The sequence below is a fragment of the Eutrigla gurnardus genome (assembly GCF_963514095.1).
Source record: "Eutrigla gurnardus genome assembly, chromosome: 6".
NCBI classification, from domain to species: Eukaryota; Metazoa; Chordata; class Actinopteri; order Perciformes; family Triglidae; genus Eutrigla; species Eutrigla gurnardus.
In genome coordinates this window covers 16,962,840-16,980,573 of record NC_139920.1, presented here as the reverse complement: position 1 = coordinate 16,980,573, position 17,734 = coordinate 16,962,840, and the positions used below count along the sequence as shown (strand labels likewise).

The 17,734-nt window shown below is 47.0% G+C and overlaps 1 protein-coding gene across 1 annotated transcript; it reads left to right on the top strand.

Moving 5' to 3' along the window:
• Positions 1–228: 228 nt before the first annotated feature.
• Positions 229–16,691, top strand: crb1 (crumbs cell polarity complex component 1; the record flags this gene model as incomplete). The annotated part of the gene is made up of 13 exons (XM_084012408.1): positions 229–298; positions 2,503–2,739; positions 3,438–3,633; positions 3,747–3,886; positions 4,019–4,201; positions 5,648–6,583; positions 7,620–8,173; positions 8,368–8,533; positions 9,328–10,273; positions 10,930–10,974; positions 11,661–11,783; positions 11,891–12,017; positions 16,387–16,691. 13 exons carry the CDS (start codon positions 229–231, stop codon positions 16,603–16,605), a joined length of 3,942 nt encoding a protein of 1,313 aa, XP_083868534.1. The 3' UTR covers positions 16,606–16,691.
• Between the last annotated feature and the right edge of the window lie 1,043 nt (positions 16,692–17,734).

Here is a 17,734-nt window from a genome sequence, read left to right as displayed (position 1 = left end):
AGGAGCAGGAGCAGGAGCAGGAGCAGGAGCAGGAGCAGAGCAGGAGCAGGAGCAGGAGCAGGAGCAGGAGCAGGAGAAGAAGCAGGAGCAGAGCAGGAGCAGGAGCAGGAGCAGGAGAAGAAGCAGGAGCAGAGCAGGAGCAGGAGCAGGAGCAGGAGCAGGGAGAAGGGAGATCTCGCGTGTATCAAGACTTCAACATAACGATCAGAATGATTTCCTGTCGCGATTATGGATTTAATTCGCTTTCATAATTCTCTTCGATGCGCAGTTTTCCTCTCATCGCTGTTGGTGATCAGTGGTAAGTGACTGCTTCGGCTCCCGTAGACCTCTGAGTTGAGTTTCAGTCATATAGTTTACTATGAAACGGCCTGTGATGAGCTGTAAACATTTCTGGAGCTAATAATTAGTCGTGTGTCTTTTGTAGAAGTACATTAATAGAAAATACATAGAAATACTTGTTGGTTTATTCCCGTCAGGATGCCTTCTCAACTCACTAAATGTTTGTTTTATTAACACTTTGCTGCTAAAGTTCCCTTAAACCTTAAAATAAAGCAGAACAGTGTGCAAAGACCAGCTTCTGTGTTTGAGTAATGCATTTTACATCATGTGCATGCTTGGAATATAAGAGTGAGAGAGTTGACATCATTAGTGATATTTTCTATGTACAAAAAGAAATCTTAACAACAGTGCAGTGACCCATGAGGGGATGGGAGGATCGGGGGGAGGGTTAAGTGACAGGACTAAAGGGGGGAGGCACAGTATGTCTTTGCAGCTCTACAAAACACCCAACAATAGCACGTCGTCTTATCACCGATGAAACAAACAGACAGACAGAGACAGGACATGCATCTGTTCTGGCCGCACACGCTGCCATTGGAGGGCCTCCAGATAGGACCAGACAAAAAGACTCTTAGAGGCATTTGCATATGAAAAAAGGCCTTACATGCTGCATGGGAGGGGATGTGTGGATGGATGGAGTTGTGCCTTAAATAGGCAACAGGCTCTGAATCCTGTTAACTCTGCCTCAGGGGACCAGCGGATTCAGTAAAGAGCAAATCTTACAGACACCACCTGTCAGGATTTCCTGAAAGAAAAATACATATTTAGGCATTTCCATGTCTGTTTTTGTAACATATATACTATACTTCCGTCTGAATTTACCTCACTGATACGAGAGCTAATAAAGGCAAATGGTAAGAGCATCACCACTGATACCGATGATCTCCATCACACCCCCGCTACAATATGCCCATACCTCCAAGTCCAAGTCTAGACATGTATAAGCTGCTCGTGGAGAAGCCGGCCAACTGTCTGTGAAATTGCCCGACCTCCACTAATGACAGAAGATTGGTGCCTGATGTGGTGAAGAAGGAGCACCAAATGTAAAATGCACTCTTCTACATCTTCATAGTCTGCACTCGGCCTGATTGTGCTCTCGAGGCGTGATTAATGTGCAGGATAATCATCTGTGAAGAATGTTATCTGAATATCTCTCTTCATATCAGTGTAGCTACATTTATGGCCCCTGGCTGGGTAGAGATGTCGAGTATTTCTTGCACCCGTCATCCAAAAATCTCACAGGCTTTTAGAAATGTGGCGCAGTCTGAATATTGTCTAATAGAGGCGACGTCACGCCTCTGTGGTCTTATGCACATTCCGTGGATTTTGAGGATTCTTGCTTCTGTTATGATCCCACTTGTTCTGCCTGGAGGATGGCTCATTCTAGATTTGTCTTGTTGATGTTGCATATGTAAGAGTTGGAGGGAGCAGGTCTTATATATAAGCCAAGATTAATATCTATATATAGACATTTGTGATACGATTTCTGATCATGAAAAAGTTGAAAAAAATGACAAAAAGCAATATTTGAGACACACATGATTCCTTTTTGTTGTAATTACTGGAGAGGATCAACTGGTTGTCCTCTCATTAGTATGTATTACATGCATCGACTGAAATGAGACCTGAACCCGGAGCGCTGGCAGCTGGCTAAGTGTCCCGCTGATTAAAACACATGGAGTGTAATGAAGCAAACGGCTCAAATCTTTGGTCGGATGCAGACCCGCCGTGGAAATAAATTCAACGCTGAAGGCAAACAGTGAAATGGTTACCATGGCAGCCAGCCATGACACCTTGAGAGGCCCTCCTTATACTGACAGCTGCTAGATTGTTGTGATCAAATGTAAACAGAAATAAAATGGGGCTTCATGCCAGACATGAGCAAACTAGAATAGCAGTCAAGAGCATGTGTGTTTCAATGTGCATTGATGAAAACGGTTGTTATGTAGCACAGGGAAAACAGCTGATTCAAGGGATTGTTTGGACTATAATAGTCACATGACTTCTTGAGGAGCTTGACATGCTGACAGGGAGCAACCTTCCTAATTTCATACTTAATAATAAGATCATTCTTACAAGAATGTCAGTACAAACAGATGTTATATGTACTTCAGGTTGTAACAAACTATATTAACGATATTTCTAAATGCGGTCTGTTCATAGGTGCATCTCCTGATGGGCTGCCTTCAGCAGTGGACCGGTGCTCTCCAAACCCGTGTGAGAACAGGGCGCTATGCCGAACGCGTGGGGACGGCTACTCGTGCTTCTGCGTGCCCGGCTTCCAGGGCGCTCGCTGTCAGCTGGACGTGAACGAGTGCGTTTCTCAGCCCTGCAGGAACGGAGCCACGTGTGAGGACAGGGTGGGCAGGTTCTCCTGTCTGTGTCCTCCTGGATTCACCGGTGGGTGGAAGGAACGGATGCCTTTGTGACACGGATTAACAGCCATTTTAGATTATTACATGTGCTTGTCTAACCTCTGTTTTTGTGTGAAATGTTCATTGAGGGAAAACATAGGTCATCCTTGAATGCGCAGAGCTGCTGACATGGCTGTAGACTCTTGTTTTGTTTTTAAGTCATATTTATGTTTTTGGATGTCTGGATCTTATTTTTTATTTTAACTTGTATGTTTTAAATCTAATAATAAAATCCACCCATTCCAATAAAGACTAGATAGAAGAATAGAACTTAAACCCAAGGTATCAATCAGCTGGAAGGAGCCTGATATCATTATGACATAGAGGCAAAGTAGTTTGAGTGACACACATTTCGTTGTTCACATGGTTTAAGGCATTTAGGCGGCCTACATCAGGTCTTGTTTTACTGTATTTATTCGTGTTAAAGTTTCGTTCTCATCCTCTTTTTCCTACATTAGAGATAAAAAGATTGATTTTACTGCAGGGATACATTTAAATATATATTGGACGGTTACCATGTAGTGTTTTTAGAATTGCACACAGCTGCAGAAGCCTTTCTGTGAGCGACACACACATGATCACAGCCAGCACATGAAAGCGTTGCTTATTTTTTGCCCCCTCGCCCTCAGTCGGTGTAGCGGGCTCCCTCGCCCTTTGACATCTGTCCTGCTTTGATGTTCACAGGGGCCACTTGTGAGGCCCGGATTGATGAGTGTCAATCACGGCCATGTCTCAATGGCGGCGGTTGCCATGACTACGCCGGGGGTCTCACTTGCACCTGCCTGCCCGGTTTCCAAGGACACAGATGCGAAATCAACACTGACGAGTGCCAAGATCAGCCGTGCCAGAACGGCGCTCTGTGTAGAGACGCAGTCAACGGGTAAGTGACTCGGCTCCAGATGATGAAAATACAAAGCAAAGTGTTTTAAAAATGAATTCGATTTTACACAGACTTGAGGATATCTTGTAAATATGACCATTCATGTGTCTCAGCTACAGCTGTGACTGCTCTCACACAGCCTTCAGTGGCAGACACTGTGAGACACCACTACCACCATGCCTCTCCGAACCCTGCTTCAACAGCGCCCCCTGTGAGGACAACCAGGGTAACTACAGCTGTGAATGCTGGCCAGGTACTCCAATAATAATCAAGCTGACAGATGCATGGAGATACAAACACCGACTCTTTTTCACTTCATCAACATATAGGATGCCGTCAGTGTTTTATATTCTTAGTCAGAAACACTGTCACCTCCTCGTTCCAGGGTTCGAAGGGCGTCAGTGTGACATCGACATCAACGAGTGTGGCAGCAGCCCCTGTTTGCACGGAGGCCGCTGCATCGAGAGGTCCTGGCAGGCTCTGTACGGCAGCGAGCCTCTGCTGCCTGAACACTATGACCAGCAGCTTGCTGCAGGCTACGTCTGCAGCTGTCCTCTAGGAACAACTGGTAATGTGTTTTAATTAACCAAACTGAATTCATTATGTCTCACACAGGTGTGCAATAATGGGAATTAGCTCCTTTTTTTCCCATTAGAGTAACAGCAGGGTGAAAGGGCAAATCAAAAATGGGAACTCAATAATATATATTAGTACTTTAAATATTACATGCATGTATTTCCAAAAATAATAACAAAACTAAAGTGGTGCACAGAATAATGCAGATCTCTGCCAGGTGTATTTTCAACAACCAGCGCAGTATTGTGTGATTGAATTAATACAACCCACAAGTGGCTGACCTGTGTCATCATTAATGCAGATCTCTGCCAGGTGTATTTTCAACAACCAGCGCAGTATTGTGTGATTGAATTAATACAACCCACAAGTGGCTGACCTGTGTCATCATTAAACACACTCAGTTTCACAGTATGTTGCTGGTGTATAGATTTCCTGAGACGCTTTGCATCGTTGGAGGGATGTCACATCAAATTATACTTCAAAAAGTAGCAAAGTGCTCGTTTTCCTGCTTACACAAGACTTGATCTAACAATGTAAGACTGTGAGCTGCTGCCTGCTGAGAGTTGTGTTCTAAAAATTGACTCTCTGCCAGTCGCTGTGGCATTGACTCAGTAAGGTGGCCAAATAGCATTAGTTTAATCCCCGGGATCTGGCTTTGCTGGTCTCCTGACTGGAGCCACTCAGCCCTACGTTGTTGTAGAGAGGTAGACACGGAGCTGACCTCCACTCCGACGGCATGTACACACGCAAACTAATATGGTGCAGTTAGACGCGTTTGAGGCTATCCTGAGGGGAAAAGTGACGGCATGATGTGGACACCCGCACCATGGATCTGGGGAATTTTGTTGCTTGGAACAGGTAACATCAGAAGACAATTAACCTACTGGTAGATATTTAGCATATATTGTATAATAGGTGTATAATATTGTATAATATACAACGAATACACCTGTTTTTACAGTATTTCTTCAGCATTGTTGTTGTATGATATAATGTGCAGCTGTTGCTGTGTGCCTACTCATTCCTTTTAGCTTTTAAACTACCGTTTTTCTATCTGGGTGATGTACATTAAAACACACCAGCAGCATAGAGAACTTGGGGTTAATACAAGACAGTTAGGCTCCAGGTGGGTCAAACTTGACTTCCCATGTGCAAGGCACCAAAGTAAAACAGGAACCATGATACACATATAAGGCACTGAAAAAAGATGGAGGAAAATGGGTGCACTAATGCATGTGTATGAATATGGCTTGTTTGTGGTAAACGTGCAGCTAGTAAATCTATTACTTACTTGACCACTGAACGATGACAAGTATTCCCTCCTCGGTGAGCAGAATCATTAAAATGAGCTCGGGGTATAACGTGTTGGAAGTGTTTGTGTCAGCTCTTGCTGGAAAAAACACGAGCTTAGTGTGACTTTCTATTTTTCTGCTAACAGGTTCCCTCTGCCAGGAGGTGATAAACCCGTGTGACCCCAGCCCCTGTCAGAATGGGGGCAGGTGTGAGAGTCATGTCGGAGGCTATATTTGCCACTGCCTGGAACAGAGTCACGACGGCGTCCTCTACGGAGGTGTAACCTGCGATGTGAGGCTCGTGGGCTGCGAGGGACACGAATGCGAGAACCAAGGCTCCTGCTCTCCTTTCCTGTCGGATGGGACCCACGGCTACACCTGTTCCTGCTCACCCGGGCACACCGGACCCCTCTGTCAGACCTCCACCACCTTCTCCTTCGAACGCAGAGGCTACCTGCTGCTGCAGAACCCCCTGGTGGACGCAGAGGTGTCCTGCAACGTCACCCTCAGCTTCAAGACCACTCTGCCCAGAGCGCTGTTGTTCCAGCGGAGCAGCAGGGGGCTGCTGATGAGCTTGGAGCTGGACGAAGGGCAGCTTCGTCTCACACTGAGGAAGGAGGCCGAGGCCGAGAGCCCAAGCCAGGTGCTGGAGCTTCCACACAACGTCACAGATGGAGAGTGGCGTTCTGTGGAGGCCGTGCTCCGAAGCTGGACGCTGAGTCTGACACTGTTGGACGATGCTGGGAAATGTTGGAGCCAGCCGTGCCACAAGGAGGCCCCGGTCCAAAGCACCCTGGCCGGGCTGGTGTCATCTCCTCAGGAGACTTTTATTGGAGGAGTGCTGCAGGAGGACGCTCCACTTCCAGCATTCATTGGCTGCATGCGGGATGTGTTTGTGGACTGGCAGCTCATCGTCCTTGAAGAGTGGCTGAGCGACTCTGCTGTTAATGTGTCCCCGGGCTGCAGTCACAGGGACCGCTGCCTGGACGCACCTTGCCAGAACAGAGGACAGTGTGTCAACCTGTGGCAGAGCTACCAGTGTCGATGTCCACGGCCTTATGAGGGGCAGGACTGCGAGGAGGGTATGTTCATAGGCGTGAAGTAATAGATTTGACAGGTGGACGGTCAAATAGCTGCAAAAAAAAAAAAAAATGACAAAAAGTTTGTTCGATAACCAAAAGCAGATATGGGACTTTAAGCTTCAAGATAACTTCTTTCATTGAGATTTCAGCAAATACCACCAGGTCATTTTCTCCAAATTTCTTAAGCAGGATATTAGATAACATCCTCAGCTGCTGATGATGTGTAACAGAAGATAAGGGGGGGGGGATGAGGCCAATCAAAAGCCTCAGTAAAGGACAGAGGCGTGAGATCCTCTTATCTGACGCACTGGATTAAGGATATAAGGGATTCTATTTTGGAAATACACTGAACATGCGAGGAAACGCCCGACAGATGCATGCTGGGATCAATACAGCAGAGACAACATAATGAGTAGAAAAGTGTAGTTTGAATCTGTTTCCCCTTTAAATATGGAATAGCTAACACACGTTTTACTCAGAAACACACCTACAAAATCATATCCATACGCAACCTGTCATACGCTGTGTGCTCTCTGCTGGAGCGTTGTGTTTTCACCCTGAAGGTGACGGACCCACAGTGGAAAGTGCTGACAGAGGACAGAGAACGTACAGACCATGAGGGCTGCTGGCTGCTTACATTTCCTCTCCCTTCGCCTGTTTTCTCCAGTTAGTTTGTTCTGCAAAACAAAAAACAAAGCTATTATAAAGCTTTTTTTAATAGTAAATGTTTTTGTTTCCATGATCAGATGACAAAAAATATACAAATTATTCATTTTAGTCTGATAGATTTGGGAGTGTAGCCCTTTTTTAAGGAAATTAATTCATATTTTTGCAACTTATTCCAACTTTATGGGCGACCCTGTATGTAAATATTATTCCAGAAATGATCAAACCCTTTTGAACATGCATGTTGGCCAAACTGAAGAGACTAGATGTTCTCCTGATGTTGACTTTCAGCTCACTTCCTTTTCTCTCGTCTTCTCTAACCTGAGACATCCTGTTATCTCATCTCATCCACCTCTTTCCCTCGTTGCAGAACACGTGACGGCACGCTTCGGCAATGAGGACTATCAGAGTTACGCGGCGTTCACCGTCACCGATGATCTAGGTCACGACCTCTCCGTCTCCCTCTTCCTGCGTACCCGGAGGCGCTACGGACTCCTCCTGGCGCTCGGCAACAGCAGCAGCCAGTACCTGCACATGTGGCTGGAGGAGGGCAGGGTCACGGTTGAGCTGAACGGCTACGAGAGCCTGAAGGCGGAGAGCGCGGTGATCGATGACGGGGAAGTCCACTTTGTGAGTGTGGAGGTGGTGGCGGGTCGCATGGCCCTGTACGTCGGAGCTGAGAAACAGGGTGATGTGGACGTCAGGACGGTCGATGTCCAAGTGGGACACACTGTGTATGTGGGGGGTCTGGTGGACACTTGGACCACTTCGATGCTGGGTGGATATTTTAAAGGCTGCATCCAGGACCTGAGGATCAACGACAGGCGGCTGCAGTTCTTCGGGTTGGACGCCTCAGTGAGGTCGTTCCCTCTGGAACTCATGGAGAACGTGACTACTGGATGCTCCGGGGACAACGCCTGTGGAGTGAGTAAAAAAATGTGTTTAATGTCATCTTCTTCACCCAATATAAGCCTTTAATGATTGAAGTAGTTTAGGGTATGCATAAAATGAGACCTCACTCATGCCCGTGAAAGCATTCACGTACAACAATATTAATTACGAGGGAATCAGACATTGTTTGGTGGAAGTAAGCCCCCGTATCGACGTCTCCTCCTCAGACGAACCCCTGTCTGAACGGTGGGATGTGCTACTCCATGTGGGACCACTTCACCTGCACCTGCCCTCCCAGGATCACGGGGCAGCGCTGTGAAGAGGTCAGGTGGTGCGAGCTGTCGCCTTGCCCCACGGACTCCGAGTGCAGGATGCTGCACCACGGATATGAATGTAAGTGGACTATTTTCACCTCCGTGAGGAATAAAAAAGATCCTGTAGGTCATCATTAAAATTACTTGACCTTCTGTAAGGGTTAAAAATGTTAAAGTTGTCCATGACATTAATAGCTTGTGTATTTACTTAATCACATATGAGTCATATGATGTCAATAATCATAACCTTACTGTTACATTTAAAGCTTTGATTTAATTTCCAACCCATTACGTTTTTTCCTGCTAATAATGAAGAGTTTGGATTTCCCAAAAGCACAGTGAGCTCACTTTTGACCCGTGTCATTAGTGGTTTATTTGCCATGGTCTGCTTGAAGTAGTTCCTTTGTAACACCAAAGCTCTTAAACCCACACACGGAGTTGTTTACCTCTCAGACATTACATTATTTGCAGGCTACGTTACCTAATCTCTGGCCTTGTTAGTGGATTTGGTCATCGGTGACTCTGTTGGCCACCATGTAACTGAATGATACAACATGCTTGTAGGCCTCCTGGCCTCAATCTGCCCATACACAATACTCTGCTCATAGAGGAGGATTGGCCCGAGGCCAGCTTATCCTTTTCTTTTTCTTTTTTTTTGCCGGGATTAGTGATGATTTGCTGCTTTGCCCTTCCGTCCTGTAAACCACTCCATGTTTGGTGATTAATACCTGATGGTGCTTGTTACGGGTATTTCCGACACGAGGCCATCGAGTTGCCTCAATGAACGATGGTGTTATCAGATCAGCTAAATGCCATGCAGTAACTGTTGTTTTTGTAATCAGTGTGTTCACAACATATGTTCTAATCTCCCAGGCTACTCCAATGCAACTTTCCTCAACGACAGCTCTGTGTTGTCCTTCCGGGGAAACGGCCACGTGTCCCGCAACCTGACTAACCTCTCCCTCAACCTACGCACACGGAAGAGGAACACAGCTGTTCTCCATGCAGAGAAGGGCTCCGCCTTCATCACGCTCTCCGTCCAGGGCGGTTTCCTCTTCATGGAGCTCCAGAGCCCGACGGGAGGCGGCGGAGAGGAGGAGGAGGAGGGAGAGCAGGATGTGTCTACGGTCAGCCTCAGCAGCAGGACGAGTGTCAGCGATGGCGAGTGGCACAGCGTCCACCTGTTCATGGCGGCGCCCTGGGCCCAGACCTCCCGCTGGACCCTGGTGCTGGATGAAGACATAGAGGAAGCCAGCACTTCCAGGGGTCGAGGAGGAAACCTGAACTTCCTCAGGCAGGGGGTGGACATCTTCTTAGGGGGCCTGGCCCCTCACGTCGGGTGGTCTCTGGTTGGGTGCCTGGGCACAGTAGAGCTGGGTGGCATCGCCCTGCCTTACTTCAGCTCCTCTGACGTGAACCTCCCACGCATGCAGGAGGAGCAGTTCCTCCAGACGTCGCCGCAACCGGCGCTCCTGGGCTGCAGCGGGGCCCCCGTGTGCGAGCCCAACCCCTGCCTGAACGGAGGAGAGTGCCAGGACCTCTTCAACGCCCACAACTGCAGCTGCGCCGCCGGCTGGGCCGGGAGACACTGCACCTTCTTCACCGACACCTGCGCGTCGGGCCCCTGCGTGCACGGCAACTGCAGCGTGGACGGGCTCACCTACAAGTGCAGCTGCGAGTTCGGCTACGCGGGCGTGGACTGCGAGGAGGAGGTGGATGTGTGTGAGAATCACCTGTGTGCCCACGGAGGCACCTGTCTGCACGGGCCCGACAGGTACGCCTGCCTCTGTGCTGAGAACTACACCGGAGCCCTCTGCAAGTAAGTTCAGGTGCAAACAGAAGAGCAGGACAATAGAGTGGTATAAGACGGCGTAGACGCTTTCTGGCGGGTGCAAGAGGCTCGTGTGAGATACAGATAGAAGAGAATTTCATGCTTCAAAGACCACTTTGCTCTTCCATGAACAGTTTTGAGTTTAGTTAGTAAACACACAAATAAACGCTCCAAATTTGCACAAACAAGGGACCGCACTGCAACACAAACCGAACCCCCCTTCGATGTAAAACGTCTCCACATCGCTCGCCTTTGTTCCGCGTTTCAACCACGCCTGCAGCGAGCGTCTCAGATGCTGAGTTTCTATTCTAGTGTCAGCCAGAAAAGGCCTCAGTCTGCTGTGGTGTCTCACTACACAAGCCCCTCTGGTTCAGCGCCAGCTTCTCCCCCCCCCCCTGTCATCTACCGTTTGCCTGGGAGAACCAGCAGGGGAACGCCTCCGAGCATTTATCCTGTAAACTCACAGCCTCTCGCGTTTGGCCCCTTTTGCACAATGAAAAAACCCTTTGCAAGTGTCTCGCTAAGACAAGCTGCACATCAGCCTTTACTGGGAGCTTCTACGCTGTAAAGTTTTCATCAAAATGACTTCTTTTTCTTTCTGTTTGTGTCTCTTTTTCCCCGCCTCTCTTTCTGTTCCTCTCCAGTGAACGCATTGAAGAAATTCCGTGGTACATTGTTGTCAGAAATGTGTAAGTAGTTTTTTTTTCTTTTTTATATTATTTCTCAGGTGCTGTCTTTTTTGTTTCCCCTTAGATATTGATCTCTCACATGTGACGTACGATGTCTCCTGTTCCGTGTTCAACCGTGAGCAACAAAATGCCAAGCAAAGCTAATATTAACACTCCCTGTGACACCGCGAGTCTTGAAATGAGATCCTCGCTTTTTCAAATGATTGACAGCTGTAGTTCAAAAATGATTCCTGTCATCTAAATTAAAACTTTACCTTCATAAATTGTTCTGTTTCCTCGGTAAAAAAACAACAACTCAACCCTGTATTTTGTAACAATTGAGGGATAAAAAAGGGATAAAAAGACATTTTTGGAATGGAGCTGCTGCTTCAGGCAAACAGAAGGTCATAGAGGTCAAAGAGAAACGTCTGGCCTTTTCATTCCTGTACATGTGATTTGACCCCCTGCTGGTGAGTAGCTGCCAAAGGTCTTTAATGTTATTATCCCGCTCCTCTCCTAAGCCTCTTTGTCTCCCCTGTGGGGAGCTGCAGGAAAGCCAAACAATACAGCTCCTGCCCAGCTGATCCTTCATCTTCCCGCAGACGCAAAGACGTCAAACTCCGCTGCACCGAAACCTCTGACGCTCCGGCTTTAAATCAAACAACACATGTATTTACCCTCACACACGTCTGACTGTCTCCCACCAGACGGCCCAAACTGCCTGTTTCTGTGTGCGGCGACGACACCAGAAACTACACCTGCTTCAACGGGGGCAACTGCACTGACCGGGAGCTGTCCTGTGACTGTCCGCCCGGCTTCACCGGACACCGGTAGGCAAGATATGAATATGGTCAAATAATAATGTTTGTGGATTCAGAGCACGACACACACAAAACACACAGGCATCCTCCTCGTGATCCATCCTGTGTTTCTGCAGGTGCGAGCAGGAGGTGGACGAGTGCAAGTCCAACCCCTGCCAGAACGGAGGCTACTGCCGCAACCTCATCAACAAGTTCATCTGCGTGTGCGACATGAGCTACGCCGGAGACACGTGTCAGACGGACGTAAGCGACATTTACTTTTACGTGGCCGTGCTGCTGTGGCAGAACCTCTTCCAGCTGCTCTCCTACCTCATCCTCAGGCTGGACGACGAGCCGGAGGTGGACTGGGGAGGCAACGAATGAGTGTGTGTGTGTGTGTGTGTGTGCTGTGTGTGTGTGTGTGTGTGTTTATGGGTGTATGGGTGATTGATGGATGGTAAAAGATGAGTATGATAAGGGGTTTCCCCATACGAAGCACAGGGGATCGAGTCTTTCTCGTGAGGGTTTTCTCTAGTCGACGTCATGTTAACTCCAGAGCTGTTTCTGTGCCTTAAAATTACACTTTGGTCATCAGAAGCACCTTATTCAGTATAGTTATTTACTATATTGCTCAAATGTATTGACTTATTTTAGTAGCTGTAGATCACAGACGCAATGATCGCTCACAAAACCAACACAGACAAAAAAACTAAACAGTTTAGAGATTATATTCATTATCGATTAATTCATTGGTTTGATCACAAAATGTTCTCAGGGTCCAAAGGAACACTTCTTCTATATTCAGACTCCAAAACTCCAATTTGAAATGACGTGAAATCACAGGATTGTTTGCTTTCTTCGATCACTTGAAAGATGAATTTATTATTGAAGCTGACTGTTCAGTCGAGTAAACGGCGTCGTGACTGTGGTCTAAAGGGAGGGACGGTCTGTTGAATGAAGCCTTTTCTGATGAAGACGTGATGGAATATGTTTTATTGATACGTTTTCTCATTGAAGATATCCCGTCTGTCTCGTGTGAACCAGATTCACGGAGCTCCATGCGGACGAACGCGTCAAAAACAGTGTTGTAGTTACAAAGGCACCCAGCGGGGCTAAGAGATAACAGGGTGTCTCACTTTGTTGTTGACATGCGCTCAGATCACCGCGGTAACTGACTGACTGCTGTGTGTCGTCTTGTGTCCAAAGAGCAATATTACGTCTGTAAACCTTCCTGCGTGAGGAGATGAACTGAGCCTAAAGTTCCCCGGCATCAACATTCATGTCATAACGCTAGAAATCATTGGACGATTGTGATTTTTTCTTTTGTTCTCATTGTGGTGACGTCACGCTGGATGATCCATGTACTTTTGACAGTAACTTCCTGTTTGTGTGTCTTTTCCTTCATCATATTCTGTCCAAATGTCCTGTCTGGGGTTGAAATCCGGCCTCTGTCTCTGTCTTTGTCGTTGTCGAATAAAAAAGAAAATCATCTCAGCCTTTGTCTGTCTTCTGTCCCCTTTCCATCTTTCAACTAACTGTTCTCGCCCACCACACATTCCTCCTGTCTTTCTTTCTCTTCCCTCCATTTTCTCCTCCAGACGACAAACTTCAGCTGAAGGTTAACTGCTGTACAAATCCTTTCATTGATTTCCTAACTGTGTTTGTGACTTAAGGAGCAGAGGACGAGGTCAGCCGGCTATACCGCGACTCCAAACGGAGATGCTTGATCCGTCTTAACGAGATGTAGTGTGGGTAGATCCCAGAATAGCTCCGCTTCATTGACGCTCATTGTGACACAAACACGGAGCCAAGGCACAGGGCTGCAGTGTGCTGCTGGAGCCAGGTTGTTGTTCATTGTTTCAGGTGGACAGGCAACAGTGTATATATACTATATATATATATATATATATATATATATATATATATATATATATATATATATAAAATACAGTTTATTTTGGCCTTTCAGGACACTCAAGGTCACCTTACAACGCATAAATATAAAAAGGAGAACCGGTGAGGGCAGAGTTGTGTTTTAGATTTACTAAAGCTAAACTACATATAATATCAAATTTGCTGCAGTAGTTCTCACAGGTCACTAACAGAGGGACGTTGCATCCATGTAATATCCACTTGATTTGTCTGAAGCTTGATATTAGCTTCAGATAAGCGTTCAAATGTTTTTTTTTGCACGAATCAAGGGCGGGAGGAGAAGAGGGAAAAAAACAGCAAGCAAATAATAATTTCATATCGGGCACCTGAATATTGATTTAAGACAGATATGATAAATTAGGGAAACCTGAATCAGAATTTGATGTGGAAGAAGTTGACTGGCCTGCAGAGAGCCGTGACCTCAGCATCAGCGTGTGAATGGCAGCCAAGTGCACTCCTTCTCGCATTTCTGTGCATGTATGTGTGTGTGTGTGTGTGTGTGTGTGTGTGTGTGTGTGTGTATGTATGTATGTATGTATGTATGTATGTATGTATGTATGTGTGTGTGTGTGTGTGTGTGTGTGTGTGTGTGTGTGTGTGTGTGTGTGTGTGTGTGTGTGTGTGTGTGTGTGTGTGTGTGTGTGTATGTATGTATGTATGTATGTGTGTGTGTGTGTGTGTGTGTGTGTGTGTGTGTGTGTGTGTGTGTGTGTGTGTGTGTGTGTGTGTGTGTATGTGTGTGTGTGTGTGTGTGTTGTTCCCCTGATGTTGGGGAAAGAAAGGGAGGAAATGGGAAGCAGTTTTTCAGTGTCGGCTCTGATGTGGCCATCCTTTGAGAGGGAGAGGGAGGGAGAGGGGGGAGAGGGGGAGAGGGAGAGAGAGAGAGAGAGAGAGAGAGAGAGAGAGAAATGAGCTTTGCCAGCGAAAAAGCAGCATCTGGCGCTGAAGTGCAGTTTCAGCAGAGAGCTGGTGGCATTCACAGAAGTTTGGTCTGCTTCACAGAAAGGTATGAGGGCAGCTTATCTGGCAGGCACACACACACACACACACACACACACACACACACACACACACACACACACACACACACAGAGACACACACAGAGACACACACAGAGACACACACACACACACACACACACACACACACACACACACACACACACACACACACACACACACAGAGCAGGTTGATAGTGCTGACAGCAGGGAAGCATCGCTGCCGTCTCTCCGTGTGTAAGCGCTCTGCCGAGGCTTCGGGGTGGCCTCGCCTTGTACCTTAGAGACTGGTTAGTTAGACGTTTCCGTGTCTGTGTGTGGCAGTCGGTGACTGATGGCGGGTCCTGGCTGCAGGCTGCTCCGGCTCGCTTGTGTCACACTCACTCTGACAGCCAACTGTGCTGCAGTGACAGGTAAGCACTTTCCAGGAGTCAACAAAGAACCTGTAGCAAGGGGAAGGAAGTGTGATGTCTACAGTGTCGAGCACGAGTGCATAAGTTATTTTTTGCCTCGGGATATGGATGGTGGTATTTTTTTTTTATAAGAATTATGTTTCCATGTTGATTGCTCAGTGTAAACTTTGCTGAGATTTCCATTCTTCATAGTCATGCGTAAAACCCGACAAGCCGGGAAAAGAGGATGAAGTTATGAAGATGGTGTCAGCTGAAAATTTGAAGTGTAATGGAGTGATACTTACAGCTGTTGTTGCCGTTGGTAACCTTGTAGCAGCCACTCCGAGAGTCACGACCAGCACACCGACCAGAACTACTTATGTAAGTGCATCTGCTGCTCCGGCTCCTGCTGCTGGTTAACGAACGGGAACAATCACTCTGCGTTGGGAGCTTTGATTCTCTGGGTTTGACTTGCGAGGTCAAAAATCTGGGTTTGCTTGCAGGGTGATTCTGTTTGTGCAAATTCTGTTTGTGGTCGGTAGTGGAGCTGCTCTAGTGTGTGTGTGTGTGTGTGTGTGTGTGTGTGTGTGTGTGTGTGTGTGTGTGTGTGATGTAGATCAAAGAGGGCTGTATGTTAAAAATGAATCTTAGCAGATTTCACAGGTCATTAAAACACCTCATGTAAAGCAGCTTTTATTCCTGCTTGAAAAGAATCGTGTGTGTGTGTGTGTGTGTGTGTGTGAGAGCTAATTTTGGTGCATGAGTGTGTTTCTGGTGGTGTACATGCTCATGAGATCATCAGGCAGCGTCTTGCTTGTGTGTGTGTGTGTGTGTGTGTGTGTGATCCTCCACAGACGGCGCGTGCTCCATACAGCTCGCGGATGGCTGCCGTGCTGGCACCGTGTCTGGTTGTCTTGGCGATAGTGGCGATGCTGGGGCTGGCGCTGGCCGTTGCCAAGCTGCAAGAGAGGCGGCAGACGGAGGGAGGTTTCAGTCCGCGGCGACTCGAGGCTCCTGGTGGTCGCAACCCACCTGCTGAGCCGGGAAACACATCCATCAGCACTTTGGCAGCTCGCGTGGAGCGCCTGGTGTAGCTGTAGCAGTGAGGAGAAGTGTGTGTGTGTGTGTGTGTGTGTGTGTGTGTATGTATATGTGTGTGTGTGTGTGTGTGTGTGTGTGTGTGTGTGTGTGTGTGTGTGTGTGTGTGTGTGTGTGTGCGTGCGTGCGTGTGTGTGTGTGAGAGGAATAAACAATGCGTCATGTGAAGGAGCTTCTTTAAACCAACAACGTTTCTGCCTCTTCCCCTCTAGTTGACCTCTGAGGGTTTGACCTCTGACCTCTTGCTGTCCGTGAGTCTGGTGTCCCTCTTCCTGCTGCTGGTCCTCATCCTCACCTCCGTCTGCCTGGTGGTGGCGCTGAATCGCCGCGCCACCCACGGCACCTACAGTCCGAGCCGGCAGGAGAAGGAGGGCTCCCGGGTGGAGATGTGGAGCATCACCCAGCCGCCGCCTATGGAGAGACTCATATGAGACGCAGACCGTGTTTACATGCAGGTCGGGCCGTGTGGCTGTCGCAGTAATGAAGGAGCTAATGCTAGAAATACAGCCCCTCCCCCTCACAGCACCTCCTCCTCAGAGTCCAGCTGACTTTCTTCACACACTGACATCTTGACACCAGTTCTGCGTAATCGTACAAAAATAATTCCAGTGCTTCATCCATCTTCCTGTGAGGTTTTGCACCTGGCTTCACCACCCAGCAGCATATCCATCAAAATGCAGAGATTTGAGTTCACAACGTATCGAGTCTGGCTCACTTTGTGTCTGATCCATTTTTTTTTTTTTAAGGATTTATGGACCGGTGAGCACTGGAGTCGATTTGAGACGAGCAGCATGTTAAAGCCTCGTGGAAATGAGTAGAATGAGTCAGAATGCTCCTCGTTTAAAAGATAAGGCTGGTAATTAGTCTATACTCTTGTCAATGTCATGCCGTGATTAAAGACGACAATGTGAATGAAGATATACATCTTTAAAATACAAGAGGGGAAAAAAAAGCTGCTTCATTTAAGCTGGTTTCTGTAGTTTTTAGCAAACATTACTCGAACGGCAGTAAAACATGCATTTGTTGGGGACTATTTTCAGCTGTGGATTAATACACACTTAGTGCTCAAGTGAGTATTTACTGCCTCAGGATAATGTTTGTGGGGATCGCCTCAAAATAAACTACATTGCCCAGAATCCTCGTAATGAAGGATGGAGCTCTATGGCTCTGAGAAAAAAGACAAAAAACGAAAATATAGAATACATACCTAAAATTCATGAACTTCCATCTGTGTGTTTCTATTTCTGGAACGCATTGTTCTAATTCTTCGATATGACATGTCTTGCTGCTGGTTTTGATTGATTTATCGCTGAACATTCCTACTGACTTTCCACACTGTAGCTTGTCTTCTAGGTTGACCCGTATAAATTTAAGTGTATATATTTATAGTAATGGTCATTGTGTTATTTTTTGTTTTAACTGTGAAATTAATTTCTACCTTTAATCAAAGGAAACTCATGCATGGAAATGTCCTGTTAATTAAAGTGAATTTATTTGTGTTAAATTATTAAATCAACAAATATTCTAGATGTTTTTAGGAACAGTGGTCACACACACACA